Below are 20,644 nucleotides of genomic sequence, written 5' to 3' on the forward strand. Positions count from 1 at the left end.
GCGTCTCCTTCGTCCAGTGTCCGGAAATAGCCGACGCGCTTCGGAGCCAGGCTCGGGGGGAGGGGCAAGCTCGCGGGCGGGCGGGCGGGTGAGGGGGCGGAGCCCGGGCGGGTGGGGAGGGCTGCCGGAGGCTTGATTAGGTAGGAGGTGGCGAAGCGCCGGCGGCGGCCGGAAGTAGCCGAAGCCAGCGGCGGAAGTAGCCGAAGCGGCCGGAGCGGGCGGCAAGGCGAGGCGAGAGCTGCACAGGGCCCTACGCGGCCGCCTCAGCATGTCGGACTTCGACGAGTTCGAGCGGCAGCTCAACGAGAATAAACAAGGTGAGGGCGCCGGGGTCGCGGGGCGGAGGTGTGGGCGGCTCCTCGCGTCGCTCTTTGCCCCCCCGCCATTTTCTCCCTCGCTTCCCCCCACCTCTCACGGCCGTGCGACCCCCCCCAACCCCGGTTCCGTGGCGCGCGCCTCGTTCACGTGACATCCCCAGCGTTCGGCCGCGCGCTAGGCGAGGGGAAGGGGGCGGCAGGGCGCGGGCCCATGACGCATGCGCACGGCGGCTGTCCCCGTGCCCCACGTGGTCCTGCCGGAGGTGGCTGGGGGGACGCGGCGCGAGTGCGCCAGGTACCTCGACGTGAACTTTTGTTTTTTAAAATCTTTTTGTATTCTCTGAAAAGGAGATTATGTTAGGCCCCGTAATCCGTTCTTTTTCTCCCGCTGCCTTGGCACTTCCGCTTCCGGTCGGGCCCACGGCCGCGTCTCCACGCCCCCTTTGTTTCCAAAATGGCGGTTGTGAGGACTCGGGGGGGCCCCCCTTTCCCTCCTTCACGTGGATGAGGACAGAGCTGTTTTGGGGGACTCTTGGAGGCCACGAGCCCGTCTCATACCCCTTTTCCTTTTTGCTGATTTGCTGCGACCTCTTCTGCCAGGTGGTTTCTGCCCCGTCTGTTGGTAGTGGGGCGCCTCATATTAACGTGTTGGGCGCATGTTCCCTGAAGCATCTGCATTCTTTGAGTGTCGGCACGCACACATCCTGCATATGCGGAACTTTGGCGGTCCCGAGAATCGCGATATGGAGTGTTTGAGACAAACCTCAAATCATGTACGATCCCAAACTCGGGGCATCTGATAATACTCAGCCTCAGATCTCGATGTAGAGATAAGGAAACAGGTTCTGAGGGAGGAAGAGGGATCTGGCCCACTGCGCTAAACTCTTCACTTAACGGGGAAGGTGGGAGGCAGGTTCCTTTCAGGGTATCGAGAATGTGATGGGTGAGAACAAAAAGCGTGGGGCCCTGCTGATCTTAGGGATTCCGAGAATATTAGAAGTGGGAGAGTTGTTCCATGTTTCAGTTTGAGAGTGAAGAAACACAGGACTAGGGAAGGTTGGGGACTTGTTTCATTTCTTTTGAGGCTTCAGCTGCCCATGATCCTAGGTCGTTCGGAGGACGAAATGAGGGCTAAGGAATTTTCCTTTGAACCCAGGGGCTGTATTAGGAAACAGTGCCCTGGGGAAGAAATAACATTTACTGAGGGTCTGACTCTGTCTTAGGTGATGGATTGTTCAAGAGCATAGGCTTTGGAGTTGAGCACATCAGGGATTTAGATACTTGCTTTGTTGGTTAGTAACTTCTTTTAATACGTTTATCTTTCTTTTTTTTTCCTATTTGTAGACTGATTATTATTTTCTTCTCACTCGGTTTTGAGAAGATTAGTAAGGATTATAGTAACGATAGGTGTAGTTAAACTCTGAGCGCTTATGTGTGCCAGGCTCTTCGCTAAACTCTTAGCGTGATTTTATTTAGGGGATCTTTGTAACAGTCCTGTGAGGTCAAAATGATTTCCACCTCTACTGGGGCGGAAACTGAGGGCTCAGAAAAGTTAAAAACTTTCTCAGGGCTCAGCTAGTCAGAGGCAGAGCTGAGATTAAATGGGGTAACGTAAAGTGTGTGGCATGTGGCATGTGGCTTGGTGTACACTAGGTGTGCAGTAACCGATATTTGCAATTGTAAAATTCCATGCTTAAAGAGGAGGGTCTTCCACTCACAGAGATTGTGTCACAGTTGGGAAAGGGCAGGAAAAGGTGCTTTCCAAATGTCATTCTGTCACACAACACCTGCGTGGAGTAGATGTGACCCTCGTTTACAGAGAAAAAACCAAGTCTTAAAGGTTAAGTTGTTTTTGCATGGTTTTTGTTGGTAAGCAGAAAAGCAGGTACTGATTCTGAGCTCTGGCTGGCTGCAAGGCCAAGTTCCACTCTGCTGGGCCACCAAGTGGAGCTGATCGGGCCGTTCTTTGAGGCTCTCAGATGGTGCTTCACTGGTTCTCCCGGGGTTTCCCCCTTGGTGCTGATAGGGCCCTCCCTGAGACCTGGCACGGCTCCTGGGTTGCCGGAGCTGCTCCCATAAGATGACCACAATACAGTGTTTTGAGCAAATGAAGCTCTCTTGGTTTTTACCTGTCCAGCATCAGTGTGTGGGAGAGGGTTCTTGTCATAGGGGAAGCTCTGCCCACGTGTCTCACTCTGCCTGTGGGTCTTTGTGGAGGACGGATCAGCCTCTGTACCTGTCGGCTTCTGCTTCAGTCTTTGTGGAGGACGGATCAGCCTCTGTACCTGTCGGCTTCTGCTTCAGTCCCTTCCTCTGCTACCTGTGTCGATAGGGAATTTCCTTGTCTGTGTCCCAGGCACCCAACGGGCGTCATTGCTTTCTCTGCGTGGCTTCCTCTCTGCCTGCTTGCCTGTTTCAGAGCCTTAGCAGCAGGAAGGGCTCTTGGGGCTCACAGCCTGTCCATCTTACAGGCGTGGAGTTGTGCCCAGTGCCGTGCCCGCGTGCTTACCCTGCTGCTCTGCACTGCTGGCCTGTCCTGCCGATTGTTCCTCCCAATTTCAGTTTTTGATTTTGGGGTTTTTGGCCTTCGAGGGGACAATTATATTGTCATTAGTGGTTCTAGCCAGACTTGAGTGTTCTGCTTGATCCACATTCAAGAGTATGACCTGGTGCTTAACTCACTGATGTTTTAGTGTTTACGTTCTGGTATCACCATTTCCTAGCTGTCTGGCCTTGGGCAACTGTGCTCTCTCTGAATCTTAGTTTTCTACCAATTAGGTCAGGCTCCCCGCAGTGTTTTTCCGAAACAGTAGTGAGGATTAAGAACAAACAAAACTATTTAGTACAGAAGCATCTCAGTATTTGTTTCTGTTTTTTTCCTTTCTGGGTGCATATTTTTCTGAGTGTTGGTGGTTTTGGAATTGTGATGCTTTTCCAAACATTCAAATTGCATCACAAAAACATAAGACAAAACGCTGTGGGTGAGGCTAAAGTTTAACATCCTCCCTCAGTGCCTTTTCCTCCTCTTGTCCCCAGGGATGATCACTCCAGGAGATGCGTGTTAACATGAGCACCTTAACGTGTGCATCTTTTTTGTGTGAGTGCTTCGTGGCTAGTTAAGAAATCTGGGTGTCTTTGAATTAAGGAAATGGTATGGCGGTGCTCATGAACACCCCCAATGCTCATACTTCATTCTCCATCTTAAAGGGCCGGTCGTCCTTCTTCAGGGGTTGAAGGGTCTGGTGAGAGCAGAGGTCTCTGTGGTTTTAGCAGCGAGGCTCTGTTTCTAGTGGCTACGTCAGGCAAATACAGGGTTGAGGGAGCCGGCTGGAGGCTGGCAGAGATGCATGCCCCTACCCTACAGTACAGCCTCTCCAGCACTTGGCTTTGAAGGGAGTGAGGCCGGGAGAATCAAGTGGTTTGGGATTCAAGTCTGGATGGGGCAAGCTCCTCCCCTGTCCTGCTGAAGGAGAGGAGGGCCTCTTTCCCCTTCAGTCTGCGGATTCTCTGAGGCCCTTCCCTTCCCCTGGGGAAGGGTGCTTGCTTCTGCATTATTCACTGGCTTGGGAAGGGATGGGTTGAGTTTCTCTGCTTCCTGGGGACATCAGATCCTGCCTGGCACCTGACCCCCAGGCCTGATGGTGGGGCTGTGGGTGCCAGCTGGTTGCAGAGGTCTTTCCTGAGGGGTCGCTGGGTCCCTTCAGGAAAACATCATTGGGTCTCTTGATTCCCCAGCCTCTAGCCCTGCCCCTCTCAGGGACGACCCTGGGGTCAGGCCCCTCAGCCCTCGAGGGGACCAGGAGCCAGCCTCCTCTGTCTTCTCTGGCTCCCAGCTCCTCCTGAGCATCCTCAGGTATCTCACACCCCGGGGGCATTTCCAGGCCCCGTCCCCCTGGTCCCCTCGTGGTCCCTGGACTCGCTTGTGGACCCAGGAGGCCTGTTAATTCCCTTCCTCCATTGGATCCCTTCCCTTTGGGGGTGGCCTCCCTGGGGCTGGGGACATAGCCACCAGCGCGCAGGGTGGGCTGGGCCCGCAGCCTTACTCCGCTCATCCCTTGCCCCTCCTCTCACCCTTGCCCAGAGAGGGACAAGGAGAACCGGCATAGGAAGCGCAGCCACAGCCGCTCTCGAAGCCGGGACCGCAAACGCCGGAGCCGGAGCCGTGACCGGCGCAACCGGGACCAGCGGAGCGCCTCCCGGGACAGGCGGCGACGAAGGTACTAGGGCTCAGGGATCCTCCTGGGGCAGCCTGGGAGTCGGGGGGTTGGTGTTGGCCGTCCTGTGGGTGGCCTGTGCGTGTCTGTCTGGGCCCGGGCCCTGTGTGGCTCGTTTGTTCTTCGTATGCATCTGGGGGAGGGATCTACTGCTTGGTCTGTCTTGAATTCCGATTTTTTTCCCCTCTTTCTGGGGTTTCTTTCATTTTCTCTTGGTGGTTGCTGGTGGGTTGCTGGGGGCAGTAGGTTCTTTATCTGGAGCCTGGGAATTGATTCTGTGTTTTCCTTCACAAGGGGCTGTTCTCTGTCTCTGACTCTGAGGGCCTGTTCCTTCTTTTCGACTCTCTGTGGCTCTCTGTGGGACTCTCTTCGAGGGGGTTGGTCTCTGCCTCCAGTTTCTTTCTTCCCTGCCTCCCAGGAGAAGGGAGCTCTTGGGACCGAGGCAGTATCCACAGCCTGGGCTTACTTTCTGGCCCAGGGGTGTTGGTTTCCACCGCCTCTTCCCTTCTAGGCTTCCCTCTCTGTTCTCTGCCCCCTTAGGTGAGGAAGGGCAGGATAGGCGGAAGTCCTCCTGCCTCCTCCCAGCTCAGTTTCTCCAGCTAGAGACCGGTCCTTCCTGGCCCCTGGCCCCTTTCTCCTTTCCTCACTTCCTCTTTCCTGGGGGTTGGGAGTGTTTGGGGGGAAATAGCAGGGCCGAGGGGGGCCTGCTTGCTGCTTGTTCACCTCGGCCCTGCTCCCGCCCTGGAGCTCAGTGCCCTTGGGGGGGTGTGGCATGTGGGGAAGACGAGGGTCCCCAGTCACCCCTCCCCATACCTTTCCCTCCCACCCCCCAGCAAACCTTTGACCAGAGGCGCTAAAGAGGAGCACGGTGGACTGATGTGAGCTTCTCTTCCTGCCCCTTCCTCCCTGATGTCCACTCCCTTCACCTTCCTCACGCCCGTGCACCCTGTCCCGCCCGTTTCCAGCCCTGGCCCAAGCACTGGGAAGAGTCCACTTACCTTGAAACCAGCACCCCTCCCCCAGGCCCTGCCCCAGACCCTCTCCTTCCCTGGAGAGAGTGGAGCTTACATGGTTGGGGGGAGGGTGAAAGGGTGCCTGGGAGGGGGCTCGCAGGCCCCCTGTTAGTCAGACTGAGGTTGCCCTGCCCCGCTCTCCCCTCCCACCTCCCCCAGTCGTTCCCCCCGCCATGAGAAGAAGAAGAAGGTCCGTAAATACTGGGACGTGCCACCTCCGGGCTTTGAGCACATCACCCCAATGCAGTACAAGGCCATGCAAGGTAGGGCCCTGGCTGGGCTGCTCCCAGAGCGAGAGGGTGCAGGGGCTGGGATTCTCCGTCAGTCATTCCCCTGCGTGTGTGCGTGGAGGGGGTCGAGGACACAGGTGGAGGGTTGCACACCCTTGGGAGGTCTGGTCTCTGTGCTTTTGAGGCCTCCCTCTGGACGCCATTAGGAAGTGAGGCTTCTTAGGAGTAGCAGTTACAGGGTGGGGGTCCCGAGGTGGAAAGAGGATTCTGGAAGGTGCTAGGGCCGAGAGCCTGTAGGAGCTTTTTGCCAAGGAGGGGAACTCCCAGCGTGTGGTGGGGGGAGGTCACTGAACACTCCCCTGATGGGGTTTTATCCTGCTTTTACCCCCTTTGAAGCTGCGGGTCAGATTCCAGCCACTGCTCTTCTCCCCACCATGACCCCTGACGGTCTGGCTGTGACCCCAACGCCGGTGCCCGTGGTTGGGAGCCAGATGACTAGACAAGCCCGGCGCCTCTACGTGGGCAACATCCCCTTTGGCATCACTGAGGTACTGCCCTCCCCCTGCCCTCCCCTCTCCCTTGTCCCCTACCCCGTTCCTCCCCTTCCCTCCATTCCCTTTCCCCAACCTGCACGGGTCAGACTCTGCTCCTGCAAGCCCCCCCGGCCCCCTCCCAGACGGACCGATGGAGTTGAGCCAGCCAGGGGCCGGGCTGGGGGTGGCCCTCCCTCCCTCCTCTTCCCTCTCCCGTCTCCCCTCCCCCCAACCTCCTCCAGCAACCCAGGGATCAAGCACACACATAATGTACCCACGTGTTGTACCTACGTGTCGGAGAGAGACAGAGAGGGAGACTTGGACACACACACACACACACACACACACACACAGACGCACGCTGCCCCTCAGTTTTTTTCTGACACGCCTCTCCTTCTCTGCCGCCTGTCCCCCATCCTCTCCCCCACGTCCCTCCCATGGTCGCTGTTCTTTTATTTTTGATCGCCCCTGACCTCCCCCTTCCCCACCACTCCTTTTCCCTCTCCCCTCTCCCCAACCCCTTCCTGTGGCACCCCCTGAGAATCCCGAGATCAAAGAGTTGTTTCCATTTCTCTTTAAAGTGAAATATTGTGGGGCTGAGATCCCTCGTAGCAACAAAAAGTTTGCTACCATCGTCGAAGGCAAGTAAGGTCCATTCTGACTTTCTCAACCTGCACTTTGCTACATTTGATAAACCAGCCCCCGGACTCCAGGGCCAGATTCCTCCACATCACTCTTTTCTCCTCCCCTCCCGTCCCTGCCCCTCCTCCCTACACTCCTCCTCTCCCACCCCTGCACTCTTGACCTCGTCCTCCTCGCTCATCTCTGTCCTGCTTTCCTTTTCTGTCCTTTGCTCGTCTCTGCCCCTGCCTGCCGCTTCCTTTCTACTTTCCTGCCACTTCTCTCTCTGTCTCCACCGGGTGTCCCTTCCCTGTGTGCCCTGTCTCTTCATCTCCTCTGTTTCATGTTTTTCTTCATTTTGTGTTGTCACCATTCTCTCTGCTTTTTCTTGAACAATCTTCTCCTTTCCCCTGATTTTTTGGGACCCCTATGGCTGTCCCCCAACGCCTGTCCATCGCCTGCCCTTGGCCGTCTTCTTGCTACTGCTTCCTCCCCATTTTCTCTCTTGCTTCTGTTCCTACTATTGACTTCTACACCCCCACCCATATTCCACTGTTCCTTCCCCCCCTCCTCCCTCCCCTCATCCCTCTCCCCTTACCCCCAAACCCCTCTGTGTCTCCCTCTCTCACCCTTCCCCTCCTCTCTCCACCTCCCTTCCCCCGCCCCCCCCTTGTCTCCTATTCCCTCTGCAGGAGGCCATGATGGATTTCTTCAATGCCCAGATGCGCCTGGGGGGGCTGACCCAGGCCCCTGGCAACCCGGTGTTGGCTGTGCAGATTAACCAGGACAAGAATTTTGCCTTTTTGGAGGTGAGCTGGGGGAGTGCGTGGGGTCAAGGAAACGTGTGTGATGTGAGGGCCCATCCCCCAGGCCGCAGGTGTGTGGAGCTGCCCTGCGCTGTTTCCACTGGGCCCTCTGCAGCCCATTCTCCACCTGGTCGCTGAAGTGAGCCCTGTAATAGCTCTGCAGATCTGATCCTACTTTCTGCCTTACCTTTGCTTTCTGTGTGACCCGAGAGGCCTGTTTGGCCTCTGCCGACCTTTTTGGCCTTTTCCAGACCATTCCGGCCCAGTCCTCTGCACTCTGGCCATGCTGACCTTCCCAGTCGTACCATGCTCCTGCGTGCTTGGCTAGAGTTCTTCACCCCAGCTAACTGATGTTCGTAACTAGTCTTCCGTTACCCCAGCTGACTGATGTTCGTAACTAGTCTTCCGTTACCCCAGCTGACTGATGTTCGTAACTAGTCTTCCGTTACCCCAGCTGACTGATGTTCGTAACTAGTCTTCCGTTACCCCAGCTGACTGATGTTCCTAACTAGTCTTCCGTTACCCCAGCTGACTGATGTTCCTAACTAGTCTTCCGTTACCCCAGCTGACTGATGTTCCTAACTAGTCTTCCGTTACCCCAGCTGACTGATGTTCGTAACTAGTCTTCCGTTACCCCAGCTGACTGATGTTCCTAACTAGTCTTCCGTTACCCCAGCTGACTGATGTTCCTAACTAGTCTTCCGTTACCCCAGCTGACTGATGTTCCTAGCTAGTCTTCCGTTACCCCAGCTGACTGATGTTCCTAACTAGTCTTCCGTTACCCCAGCTGACTGATGTTCCTAACTAGTCTTCCGTTACCCCAGCTGACTGATGTTCCTAACTAGTCTTCTGTGTCAGTGTTTCTCAACCGTTGGGAAAGGGCCTTGGTTTTTGATTTTTGACTCTTGGACTGATAACTGGTGAAGTACTGTGAAGGCATTGGCAGTGTTGGCTTGCTCTAGAGGTTTCTGAGCACTCCTTCTCACTTTGTACTTGCCTCACTGCAGTCCACTTTCCGTTGCGCTGCTCCGGATGTGGGCTGAAATGTCCCCTCACCAGAAATACTCCAGTACTGTCATCTCCCCATTCAACTAGGCTTCCCCGTGGCATCCTTTTTCAGCATTTTGTCCCTCTTCTGCATCGTCACAGCCTGCAGTTGTGTGTGTGCCTCTGTGTTGGTGTTGGGTGCCTGGTGTCTTTCACGGTCGAGTGTGAGCTCCTGGCAGCAGGGACATGCGTGTCTGTTGTCCTCCCAATGCCCAGCCTGGGGCCTGGCATGTCATATTTGTTCACATGAGTGAAAGGAAAGAGGAAATCCCAATCCTGGAACACTAGGGCCTGTATCAGTCACTGGCCGCCACCCTCACCACACCTTTCTCTTTCATTCAGTTCCGCTCAGTGGACGAGACTACCCAGGCCATGGCCTTTGACGGCATCATCTTCCAGGGCCAGTCACTAAAGATCCGCAGGCCTCATGACTACCAGCCGCTTCCTGGCATGTCAGAGAACCCCTCCGTCTATGTGCCTGGTGAGTGGGGGATCCATTAAGGGTCCTCTTCCTCCCCAGTCCTGTTCCCATGGCCCGTCCTTCCCTTCAGCCCAGCTGGAGTGGCTTAGGAAGTCATGTAAGTACTGTGGACCATAGGTGCCTTTTCCCTGCTTCCCCTCAGTCTGTGTGAGTGGGGTGCTCTCCTGCTGTTAGAGAAAGTGCTTAGGGCCGGGAGAGGGAGCTGTGACCTGCTTGGGGACACACAGCTTGTACGTGGCAGAGCCAGGATCAGACCAAAGGTGCTGGGGGAAGTGAGGGGCTTGTGGTCGGGACCTGGTGCCTGCTCTGGGACCTTGGAGGGCTCGGTCTGTGCCCGTCGGGGCTGGCGTGCGTCGACAGTTGGCAGCAAAGTTCCTGCTGTGGGGTCTGGCACCTGGGTGTTCACTCGTTTTTTGTTTCCCATGTTTGCCTTGAATCTTGTGTTCTGGGCCATTCCCCATAGCTGTGTTTAATATCGTCTCTAATTGGTAGGTAACAGCAAATCAGGGGTTGGCAGACTATCTCACTGTGTGAAATCAGCCAGACGGTGTCTGCGTGCATGGGCCTGGCTGTGTGCCGGCACACCTCAACACGCATGGCTGCTGAGATTGGGCTTTCCTGTGCTATTCACAGGCCACAGGATGGTCTCCCTTTAGAAAGCTTGCAGGATGTACAAAACCAGGTGATGGGCCCTGTCAGCCCACAGGCTATAGTTTGCTGACCCTTGTAGTTGATGAATGGATTTGAGTGAGGGTTTGTCTGATGCCCTGTCAGGGTGTGGCCGTGTCTCCTGGGACGTGGAGGAGGTGGGGTTCTGCTGGCCAGTACTCACTGTTGGAGGAGCCCTTTAGAAACCGAGTCAGCTCTTCAGGGAGGCAATGTGGGGCCCCAGATGGAGGCACATCTGTGTCAGGCAGAACTTGGGCTGGGTCCCTCACTGGCCTCCAGTGCTTTTCTTGTTGTTGCTGTTGTTTTTTGAGACGGAGTCTCACTCTGTTGCCCAGGCTGGAGTGCAGTGGCACCATCTCGTCTCAGTGCAAGCTCCGCCTCCAGGGTTCAAGCAATTCTCCTGCCTCAGCCTCCTGAGCAGCTGGGATTACAGGCACCTGCCACCATGCTCGGCTAATTTTTGTACTCTTAGTAGACGTGGGGTTTCACCATGTTGATCAGGTTGGTCTCGAACGCCTGACTTCAGGTGATCCACTCACCTCAGCCTCCCAAAGTGTTGGTATTACAGGCAGGAGCCGCGGCGCTCAGCCCAGTGCTTTTCCACCATGAGTTTTGGTAAATTCAGCTAACCTTTTAGAGCCTGTGATGTATGTTGACATGCTCCAATCTGAATGGACTTTTTACGTATGGGTGTGTTTCCCCGATCAAGCTACAGAATCTCTTCCCCACATCTCTTCCTGGTGACTCCACTGTGTTTTCGTTCATTTTAAATCCCGTGAGTGGCCCGCCACTTGCTGGTGCTTACTGTGTGTCGGGCACCGTCCTAAGTGCACTCCACGGATGACATTCCTACGATACAGGGATGGCAAGTTACGATTGAGAGGCCAACTCTGACCCACTGCCTGTTTGTTTGTTTGTTTTGAGACGGAGTCTTGCTCTGTTGCCCTGGCGGGAATGCAGTGGTGCGATCTCAGCTCACTGCAACTTCTGCCTTCCAGGTCAAGCGATTCTCCTGCCTCAGCCTCCCGAGTAGCTGGGATTATAGGCATGTACCACCATGCCTGCTAATTTTTTGTGTTTTTAGTAGAGACGGGGTTTCACCATGTTGGCCAGGCTGGTCTTGAACTCCTGACTTTGTGATCCACCCGCCTCAGCCTCCCAAAGTGTTGGGATTACAGGCGTGAGCCACTGCGCCCGGCCACTGCCTGTTTTTTTGTAAGTAAAGATTGGTTGCGGCACAGCTGGCCTCGTCGTGCAGTGCCTGCTTCCGGGGTAGGGATGTGGTGGGCCTTGGGGAATAGGAACGGTGGGTTATGGATCTAAGGTTGTTTCTCTTACCAGGCTGAGGGGCTTGACTCTTCTGAAGGTGATGGGGTGCTCTGGTAGGGGCTGAGCTGAGGGCGACCCAGTGATAGCAGTGGCTGCCGAGCTCCTTTCAGGCGTCCCCTGGGCTGAGATGGCCTGGTCACCATGGGAGGGGACATTCCTCCATCTTACAGATGAGAAAGAGCTTCAGGACAGTGGGAATCCCTGCTGGGTCTTCCCCATACCATCTTTGCTCCAGGTGTGATGCTTGATAGATGCAGCCGCTGAAGAGGTATGGGGCCCTGTTTCCCTGCCCGACTCTTGCAACATCCTTGCCAAGTAGGGCTCGTCCTCCTCAGTGATGAGTGTAGGAACTCGAGGCTCCGAGAAGATTCCTTTGAAGTAGTTGTCATGTAACAGCGGCTGACCCCACTGACAGTGCTCACAGTGTGTGTCTGGGCTGGGCTAGCCCTGTTGTAGGCATTGAGTCTCACAGATACCCGGGCCACGGTGACGGCCATGCCTGTTTTCACGTCCTCTATTGAATCAGCACTTGGCCCGAGCTGTTCTCACACACGTGGCTCGCACGACAGACGCCAGTATTCTTCCCATTCTACAGATGAAGACACTGAGGCCCTTGGAGCCTCATACGGTACAAACATGACTTGAACTCAAGGAGCCATGTACCCAGAGAGCCCAACTCTTGCACCCTTGGCCCTGTGTTGCTCAAGTGAGACGTGTAGAGCCCGGGCTTGAGGCCGAGCTTCCAGTGTGACCCAGGCACAGCCTGCAGCCTGCCGTGCTGCCTGTGGAGAGTCACAGCTGAGTGTGGGCTCTGGAGGCTGTCTTTTTCCTGCCTCTGTGGCTGTGCTCTGTGCCTCAGTTACTGCCTTCTGTGCTGTAACAGCATTGCAGTAGGAGACTTGAAAGTCTGACAGGATGCCTGGCCCTTGGGGTGAGTGCTTGGTGTGTGTTCCTGCTCCCGGGCTGCTGCTACTTGTCGCTGTAGCATAGGAGACCGGTCTCCTGGGGTCTTCGTGGCCCCAGTCTGGTGTTTGGAGCCGGCTGGGTTGGTGCTTCCAGTTCTCTGGTGGCGGCGTCATCATGGGCTGAAGGGGCTTGAGCAGGTAGGAGAGGGTGCGTGGGGGCGTCTCCCTCTTCCCATGGGCACAGCGGCTCAGCTTCTGAGGGTCCTTCCCATGTCTTGTCTTACCTGTTCCTTTCCAGCATCAGGATGGAGGTGGGATGGGGCCACTCACACCTGGTGTGGGGGCTGCAGAGGAAGGGGAGGCCACATGGCCTAGGCTTTGAACTTGGGAGTCAGGCTGGTTGGTTACCGGGTCCTGGCATAGCTGGTATCTGACAGGACGGCGTCAGGATACATTGGCAGAGCCTGTGAATCATCCCACCAGCAGGCACTTGTCTGTGAGTCCAGAGTTCAGCGGATAGGGCAGGATCAAGGGCCAATCAATTCAGCTGATAAGCCCCCACCCTGGTATGTCAGCCCTCGAAGACATTGGATCCTGCATCCCACAGTCAGCCCCGAGTTCCCAGTGAGATCAGAGCGGCTAATGCTGCGGATGCTGCTCTGAGACTTGTGCCTTGCCACCCGTGAGGGCAGGGGCGCCCCTGCAGTGGCACCTGAGCAGCCTCGGCTCCTCGTCGTGTCATGCCACCCATGAGGGCAGGGGCGCCCCTGCAGTGGCACCTGTTGTTCTGGCAGGGTGTGAAGGGAGGAACTGAGCTTTTTTTTTTTTTTTGAGACGGAGTCTTGCTCTGTTGCCCAGGCTGGAGTGCAGTGGAGTGATCTCAGCTCACTGCAGCCTCCGCCTCCTGGGTTCAAGCGATTCTCCTGCCTCAGCCTCCCGAGTAGCTGGGATTACAGGGTCCCACCACTACGCCCAGGTAATTTTTGTATTTCTAGTAGAGATGGGGTTTCACCATCTTGGCCAGGCTGGTCTAGAACTCCTGACCTCGTGATCCACCCGCCTTGGCCTCCCAGAGTGCTGAGATTATAGGCGTGAGCCCCCCATGCCCGGCCGGCGATAAGCTTTAATGGGAGCCTTGCCTGGGTGGCTGTCAGAGAAGGGGTGGAGTGTGTTGGGACTCAGCAGTAGGTCCCGAGCCCAGGTGAGCTGCCAGCATTCCACAGCAGCAGGTGGCAGATGTGGGTGTGAACTTTGTGCCTTCGGAGCGTTCTGGAGGATGTTCTAGTTTGAGGTTCCCTTGAGGCTGGGCAGATTTGGGAGACAAGGTGCGTTCTCCCCAGGGAGCCTCTGTGCCACTCTGCCCAGGACCCTCCCTTGTCAAATCAGGCTGGGGTGGGATGGGCATGTGGCGGCCCCTCCCTCGTCAGATCAGGCAGGAAGTGTTCTTTTTGGCGATGGAGGAGCTTGCCGTAGGCTGTCCAGGTGTTTGGGAAGATAACCTGGTACTGGAATTGAAGTTCTTCTCTCCTCTGCCCATAGGGGTTGTGTCCACTGTGGTCCCTGACTCTGCCCACAAGCTGTTCATCGGGGGCTTACCCAACTACCTGAACGATGACCAGGTAACCTCCGTGCCTCCCTCCAGTCCCGTGCCCCCCCCGGCCCCACCTCAGCCCAGCCCTGATAGACTCTCGGCCGCTGCAGGTCAAAGAGCTGCTGACATCCTTTGGGCCCCTCAAGGCCTTCAACCTGGTCAAGGACAGTGCCACGGGGCTCTCCAAGGGCTACGCCTTCTGTGAGTACGTGGACATCAACGTCACGGATCAGGTGAGTCCCTGGCCCCTGGCCGCTGCCGCGTCTGTCCTTCCCTGCCTTGCGTCTGTTGCCAAGCCGTGGTGTCCCCTCCTCGGGACGGGGCGGGAGGCGGCCAACCTGAGGCAGTGCCCTGCGTGTGGGCTTGTCCTTGTCCCATGGTGTTGGCTTTTTCCAGGCTCTTAATCCCCTTTGCCTTCCCCTCTTCCCCCACCAATGCCCCGGCTTGGGGGTAGGTGTTGGGCTCCTGGTCCCTGACCCACCTCTCCCGTACCCCTACCCCTCGTCCTCCAAACGCAGGCCATTGCGGGGCTGAACGGTATGCAGCTGGGGGATAAGAAGCTGCTGGTCCAGAGGGCGAGTGTGGGAGCCAAGAATGCCACGCTGGTGAGCCCCCCGGCACGTCATCTTCCATTGGCTCGAGGGACCCGGGGGTGGGAGGGCTGGCTAGGGACAAGCGTTCTGATCTTTCTCCCAGCTTTCATGGGAAGGCAGTTGGGGGGCGTTCAGTGCAGTGTTGGGGAGTGGGGCTTTAGGTGTTTAAGTGTAAGAGATGGCCTTTTCCCTGGGTGGGCATCTGAGGGGCATAGGCTTGAGCAGAGGGAGACTGGGTCTGGGCCCCCTGTGACGCCCCTGCCTCCCCTGGCCCCACAGAGCACCATCAATCAGACGCCAGTGACCCTGCAAGTGCCGGGCCTGATGAGCTCCCAGGTGCAGATGGGCGGCCACCCGACTGAGGTCCTGTGCCTCATGAACATGGTGCTGCCGGAGGAGCTGCTGGACGACGAGGAGTACGAGGAGATCGTGGAGGACGTGCGGGACGAGTGCAGCAAGTATGGGCTTGTCAAGTCCATCGAGATCCCCCGGCCTGTGGACGGTGTCGAGGTGCCCGGCTGCGGAAAGGTCAGGAGGCCCTGGGCTCAGAGCTTTCTCACCCTCTCCCCCTTCCTCTTCTCGCCCTCTCTTTCCTCCCTTCTCCCTCTCTTCCCTCCTTTCTCCCTCTCTTCCCTGTCCCTCTCCTCTCCTCAGTCTCTCTCTCCCTTCGCTGAGCATGCATATAGGTGTGTGCCATCACTGAGTGCTGCCCTCAGGCCTGGCCATAGGAGATGTTGGTGACGGTCTGAGGCCTGCAGGCGAGACAGTAGTTGGGGAATGCAGCTCTGTATTGCTTTAGAACTTGGCCCTGCTCCCCCTTCTTATATGGCCTTGCTTGTGCAAATGGTTTTGTCTGGTCTGTGGAGTGGGGAAGAGTGCTGGGAACAGTCCCAAGACACCTGCTGGTGTCTGCTATGTCAGGCACCCTGCTGAAGCTGTGTTTGCACTCACCCTGAGCCCTCTAAGTAGCTCCTGAGCTCCATTGTGGGAGGAGACAGGCACAGCTGGGGTGGCTCACATTGGCAGGTTTCAGGTTCTCGGAGTCTGATTTCAGAGCTCACTAAGTCCTGTCACCTCCAGCACCGTGACAGGTGTAACCAACTCACCTTGTCTGCCTTGTGAGACGGTGGTGGTGAGGGCGTGTGACCTGCTCTTTGATCCCCTTGTTCGGCGTATGTATGGAATTCCCACCGTACCAGGCTTGGAGGGACCTCTGTTCACTACTGAACCCTCAGTGTCTACATCAGAGCCTGGTACGATGATGCTGAGGGTTCAGTAGTAAATAGAGGTCCCTCCTGTCCTGTGCAGCAGAGGTCCTGGGGATGCAGCTGTTAGAGGACATGCATGCTGTGTTGATTCGGGGCAGGGGCGGCATTCCTGGCTGTGCTGTTCATTCAGGGTGGTCAAGGTTAAGAGGTGGCAGTGAGCAGGTGAGCGAGCGAGGTGGTGGGGCCGGGGCTGAGTGGCAGGCCTTGGAGGGCTGCATGGGTCTTAGAATGACTGGTTATTTTGAGCCAGATGGGAGGGAAGCAATACTGAGAGGCCTCCAGTGTGGTCACGCCTGGCAGATGGCAATGGCCCCACATGGTGAGGTTAGGGGTGGGTGCGGAGGCACAGCAGGTGCTTCCCTGGGCTCTGCCTCCCCTGCTTAGCGCTGCAGGGCAGAATGGGGATGAGCAGGAGGGCAGAGAGGGTGCTGTGGACAGGAGGCCTTGCTGGGGGCTGACAGGTTTGGTGCTGCCGAAGTGATGCCACAGCCAGGTTTGTCAGGACCAAGGCAGGCTGTGCAGGGCCAGATTGGGCAGGGGGCCTTGTCGTGGAAGCAGCTCGGCTTTCCCCTGGAGTGGTGGGCTTTTCAAAGAGAAAACAGTGCTGTGGTGGTGGCATTTTTGAGGTGATTATGGCTGCAGTTGGGAAGATGAACGGTGGGGAGGTGTCCCATGATAAACTGGGTGAAAGATGGTAATCTGATTTAAAGTAGCAGCAGGGGATGGAGAGTTGAAGGATTTGAGGGAGACTTGTGCCTGGGAAGTGTCCAGACTTTGGTGATCAGTGTGTTTGTGTGCGGGGGAGGCCTATGGGCTGCTCAGTAGCAGCTCTGATGGTGGGGACGGTAGGTGAGACGCAGGGGTGACAAGCAGGTTGTGGGGGTGAGCCGGGGGAGGGGCGGCTAGCTGGCTTTGGATTTCTGAGACACCCAGTAGAAGATGTCGAGGATGAATTAGCTGGACAGGTCTGTGCTCCCAGCATGAGGGCTGATGGAACTCAGGTGTCAGGGTCCCGCTTGGGACCTTGGGATGGCGGAGTGGGAGAGCAGGGTTGGGGAGGCAGCTGGAGAGGTGGAAGGAGCATCTTAGAGAAGGGGCAAGGGGAAGGCCAGCAGCATCTCCTCTCACTGCAGCTCCTGCCCATGCCCTCCAGAGTCCCCGTCCCTTGAGCTGGTATGTCAGGGCTGCTCTCTGGTGTTGGGCTGGAGCTTGGCTCAAGCAGGGGCTGAGGAAACATTTGTGGGAAGAAGAGAAGGAATGGAGAGACCCTGGCCTTTGGGATCAGCTGACCTGTTTTACATATTAAATTTATTGCATTGGCCGGGCGCGGTGGCTCACGCCTGTAATCCCAGCACTTTGGGAGGCTGAGACAGTCGGATCATGAGGTCAGGAGTTGGAGACAAGCCTGGCCAATGTGGTGAAACCCCGTCTCTGCTAAAAAAAAAAATACAAAAATTAGCCAGGTGTGGTGGCGCATGCCTGTAATCCCAGCTACTCAGGAGGCTGAGGCAGGAGAATTACTTGAACCCGGGAGGCGGAGGTTGCAGTGAGCCAAGATTGCGCCACTGCACTCCCAGCCTGGGTGACAGAGCAAGACTCGGTCTCAGAAAAAAAAGAAATTACTGCATTGTATTCCTGTTTTCTTCTTAAATTTTTTGTTACATGTCTTTTCAAATGTACCTGAAAGTAGAGACTGTGATAGTGATGAGTGTTTATCATAGTATATGTGCTAATATTTTGGTGTTCCTTCATCTGGCTTCAAGTTACCAATATTTTGTCATTCTTAGTTTTCATATTCAGCTTATTTCTCCCCCCTCCTCCTTTTTCTTTGCTGGATGATTTTAAAGCATATCAGAGATATTTCATCTGAGATCGTTAAGTATGTTTCTGTAATTTCTCAACTAACATTTGGGTCAGATAACTTCTCTGGGGGGGCTGCGCTGTGCGTTGTAGGATGTTGAGATGTATCCCCACCCTCCACCCACCAGATGCAGGAGCACTGCTCCCCGCTTTGAGACACCCAAAAGCATCTCCAAACATTGCTCCGTGTTCCCTGGGGACAACCCCTCCTCCATTTGACAACCATTGCTCTAAGCAGATAACCTTAAAAAAGTGTTCTTTTAACAAAACCACAATAGCATGATTAGATTAGCAAAATTCTTTAGTGCCTATTCCATGTTCAAATTTTTCTGTCTCAAGAATTTTTTTTATTTTATTTTTTGAGACGGAACCTCGCTCTGTAGCCCAGGCTGGAGTGCAGTGGCGCGATCTCTGACTCACTGCAAGCTCCGCCTCCCGGGTTCACGCCATTCTGCTGCCTCAGCCTCCCGAGTAGCTGGGACTACAGGCAACCGCCACCACGCCCGGCTAATTTTTTTTTTTTTTTGTATTTTCAGTAGAGATGGGGTTTCACTGTGTTAGCCAGGATGGTCTCGATCTGCTGACCTCGTGATCCGCTGGTCTTGGTCTCTCAAAGTGCTGGGATTACAGACGTGAGCCAGCGTGCCCGGCCAAGAATTTTTCTTCTTTTTTTGATATGGAGTCTCACTCTGTTGCCCAAGCTGGAGTGCAGTGGCGCAATCTTGGCTCACTGCATCCTCCATCTCCCGGGTTAAGGAGTAGTAGCTGGGACAGGCACCCCCCATCATGCCCGGCTAATTTTTTAATTTTCGGTAGAGATGGGGTTTCGCCATGTTGGCCAGGCTGGTCTTGAATTGTTGACCTCAGGTGATCCCCCTGCCTCAGCCTCTCAAAGTACTGGGATTACAGGCGTGAGCCACTGTGCCCAGCCAAGAATATTTTTTATAGTTTGTTTCAGTAAGGATCCAGATCAAGGTCCCTACCTTGAATTTGGTAACAAAAGTTTCTATAATTTATCCTTTGTACCTCTCTCCCCACCCTTTTTTTTTTTTTTTTTTTTTGCAAGCTCTTTTATTTGTTGAAGAAATAAGTTCGGCCGGGCGCGGTGGCTCAAGCCTGTAATCCCAGCACTTTGGGAGGCCGAGGCGGGTGGATCACGAGGTCAGGAGATCGAGACTATCCTGGTTAACATGGTGAAACCCCGTCTCTACTAAAAATACAAAAAACTAGCCGGGCGAGGTGGCGGGCGCCTGTAGTCCCAGCTACTTGGGAGGCTGAGGCAGGAGAATGGCGTAAACCCGGGAGGTGGAGCTTGCAGTGAGCTGAGATCCGGCCACTGCACTCCAGCCTGGGAGACACAGAGAGACTCCGTCTCAAAAAAAAAAAAAAAAAAAAAAGAAATAAGTTCATCTGCTGTATAGGATTTTCAGTGTTCATGTAGGCTCATTGTATTCTTCCCTCCCTCCATTTTCCTCTAAATTGGTTTAAGTAAGGTTAGAAGCTGGAAGAGATCAAGATTCAAGTTTTTAAATTTTAGTCAACCTGAGTTTGAATCCTAATTTCTGAGCTTCCCTTAGCCCATTTATTGTTGGGAGAACATGGCTGTTGGGGTGGTTCTGGGAGCGCCCACCGGTGGCTCGTGTGGAGTAGACGCTTAGCGCGAGGGACCCCTCCCCACGGTGAGCTCGTCTAGGCCTGCCCTCTATGGCTCTGCTGACTCGCCAGCGTGTCTCTCTGTTCTTTCTCCTTCTCCATGCCTATGGTGTGTCTTTGCTCTTTTTTTTTTTTTGATGCTGGAGGATGTTTGGGTAAACTTCACCAAACCTGCACTAAGGGTTCCTTTCTGACTCCTGTGGCGAAGCCCCCTCCTCCCTGTCCCTTCCTGCCTTCAGTTCCGGGGTTGGGTGGATGCTGGCTGGCTGGCTGCTAGGCTTGAGCCTTGTTCACAAACCTGCCTCTCCTTTCCCCACAACAGATCTTTGTGGAGTTCACCTCTGTGTTTGACTGCCAGAAAGCCATGCAGGGCCTGACGGGCCGCAAGTTCGCCAACAGAGTGGTTGTCACAAAATACTGTGACCCCGACTCTTATCACCGCCGGGACTTCTGGTAGAGGCGGCTGGGGGAGGGTGGGGGCAGGGCTGGCTGGGGGCTTCTCCCCACTCCCGCCCCCCCCTTATCCCCCTCTGAAGACGATGGGCAGAGGAGTGACAGCCGCAGACACACGACAGCCGGCAGCAACTGGAATGGCAGCAATTAAGGGTGGGGGGCGGGGGTTGGGGGGTTAGGGCAGGGAGGGGACTGGGGAAGTGCGCACACAGCCCACACAGACAACACGCACCCACACAGACACAGAGGGAAGGGGTTGGGATGGGGACAGGGTGCACAGCAGGGCGGGGTAGGACCCCAGCCCCTCCCAAAACAGCCTCTCCTTCCTTAGACTCCCTTTCTCCTCCCCTTCCCCACGGTAGGAACATAGCGTGTTTATATTTTATGGCCAAACTATTCTGAATTTTGTTGTCCGGCCCTCAGTGCCCTGCCCTCTCCCTTCCCAGGACCACAGCTCTGTTCCTTCGGCCTGTGGTCCTCTCTGGTCCCCTCCTGGGTTTCTTACGTAGTTGATTTTTCCTCTTTAGTCTCCCCCGACCTGCGCCCAGCCCCGTGGCCCCTGCCCCTCTCCTACTCTCTGTGGCAGTTTCATATTTGCTAAGACGAATTTGCTCATTAAACATTTTGTTGTATTTTACTTTATCGAGCGGCTGTGTGTCCAGTGTGTCCGACCCTCTTCCTCGGTTCTGGGCTCGGGTGGCGGTTCCCTTGCAAACCGTGGGCCCCTGATGGGGACGCCCTGGTGCCGGCGCCGGCACCCTCGGGGCCTTCCCTGCTTGCGCGGTGCGCTCCTCGGGGTCGGTACAGGCATAGTCCCGGGGGGCGTGAGGTTCCCGAGTGCTCTCCCACCCCGCCGACAGGAGGGAGGGTGGCCGAGCGGGCCGGGGCGGGCGCGGCGTGGGTGCGCCAGGAGCTCCGCGGTTGCCGCCAAGCCAGCTTGAGGTGACCCCCGGCGCCCGCTGAGCACCCCGCGGAGCCCCCCGCGGAGCCCCCACGGCAGCGGGTGGAAATGACGTAAGGCGCCTAGCAACGGGGGCCAGCGCGCCGGAAGTGATGCCTTC

At 56.0% G+C, this 20,644-nt stretch overlaps 1 protein-coding gene across 2 annotated transcripts; it reads left to right on the plus strand.

The window, feature by feature from the left end:
• Positions 1 to 123: 123 nt before the first annotated feature.
• Positions 124 to 20,225, plus strand: LOC105488149 (U2 small nuclear RNA auxiliary factor 2). 2 transcript variants are annotated; one of them, XM_011751984.3, is made up of 12 exons: positions 124 to 317; positions 4,399 to 4,534; positions 5,365 to 5,409; positions 5,704 to 5,807; positions 6,171 to 6,322; positions 7,621 to 7,737; positions 9,124 to 9,262; positions 13,705 to 13,784; positions 13,867 to 13,989; positions 14,275 to 14,373; positions 14,629 to 14,877; positions 19,453 to 20,225. In XM_011751984.3, exons 1-12 carry the CDS (start codon positions 269 to 271, stop codon positions 19,585 to 19,587), a joined length of 1,428 nt encoding a protein of 475 aa, XP_011750286.1. In that variant the 5' UTR covers positions 124 to 268; the 3' UTR covers positions 19,588 to 20,225. The 2 variants fall into 2 exon arrangements, with proteins under 2 accessions (XP_011750286.1, XP_011750287.1); XM_011751985.3 differs by having other exon boundaries at positions 126 to 317; positions 14,275 to 14,361.
• Positions 20,226 to 20,644: the final 419 nt, after the last annotated feature.

Source organism: Macaca nemestrina, chromosome 20 (genome assembly GCF_043159975.1).
Source record: "Macaca nemestrina isolate mMacNem1 chromosome 20, mMacNem.hap1, whole genome shotgun sequence".
Taxonomy (NCBI): domain Eukaryota; kingdom Metazoa; phylum Chordata; class Mammalia; order Primates; family Cercopithecidae; genus Macaca; species Macaca nemestrina.

Excerpts from the sequence above, each read along its gene's own strand:
- LOC105488149 (XM_011751984.3), top strand. The coding sequence starts at position 269 with ATGTCGGACTTCGACGAGTTCGAGCGGCAGCTCAACGAGAATAAACAA. Across the intron at positions 6,323-7,620 it reads TCCCCTTTGGCATCACTGAG|GAGGCCATGATGGATTTCTT; the intron begins GTACTGCCCTCC and ends TTCCCTCTGCAG. Across the intron at positions 14,374-14,628 it reads CCACGCTGGTGAGCCCCCCG|AGCACCATCAATCAGACGCC; the intron begins GCACGTCATCTT and ends CTGGCCCCACAG.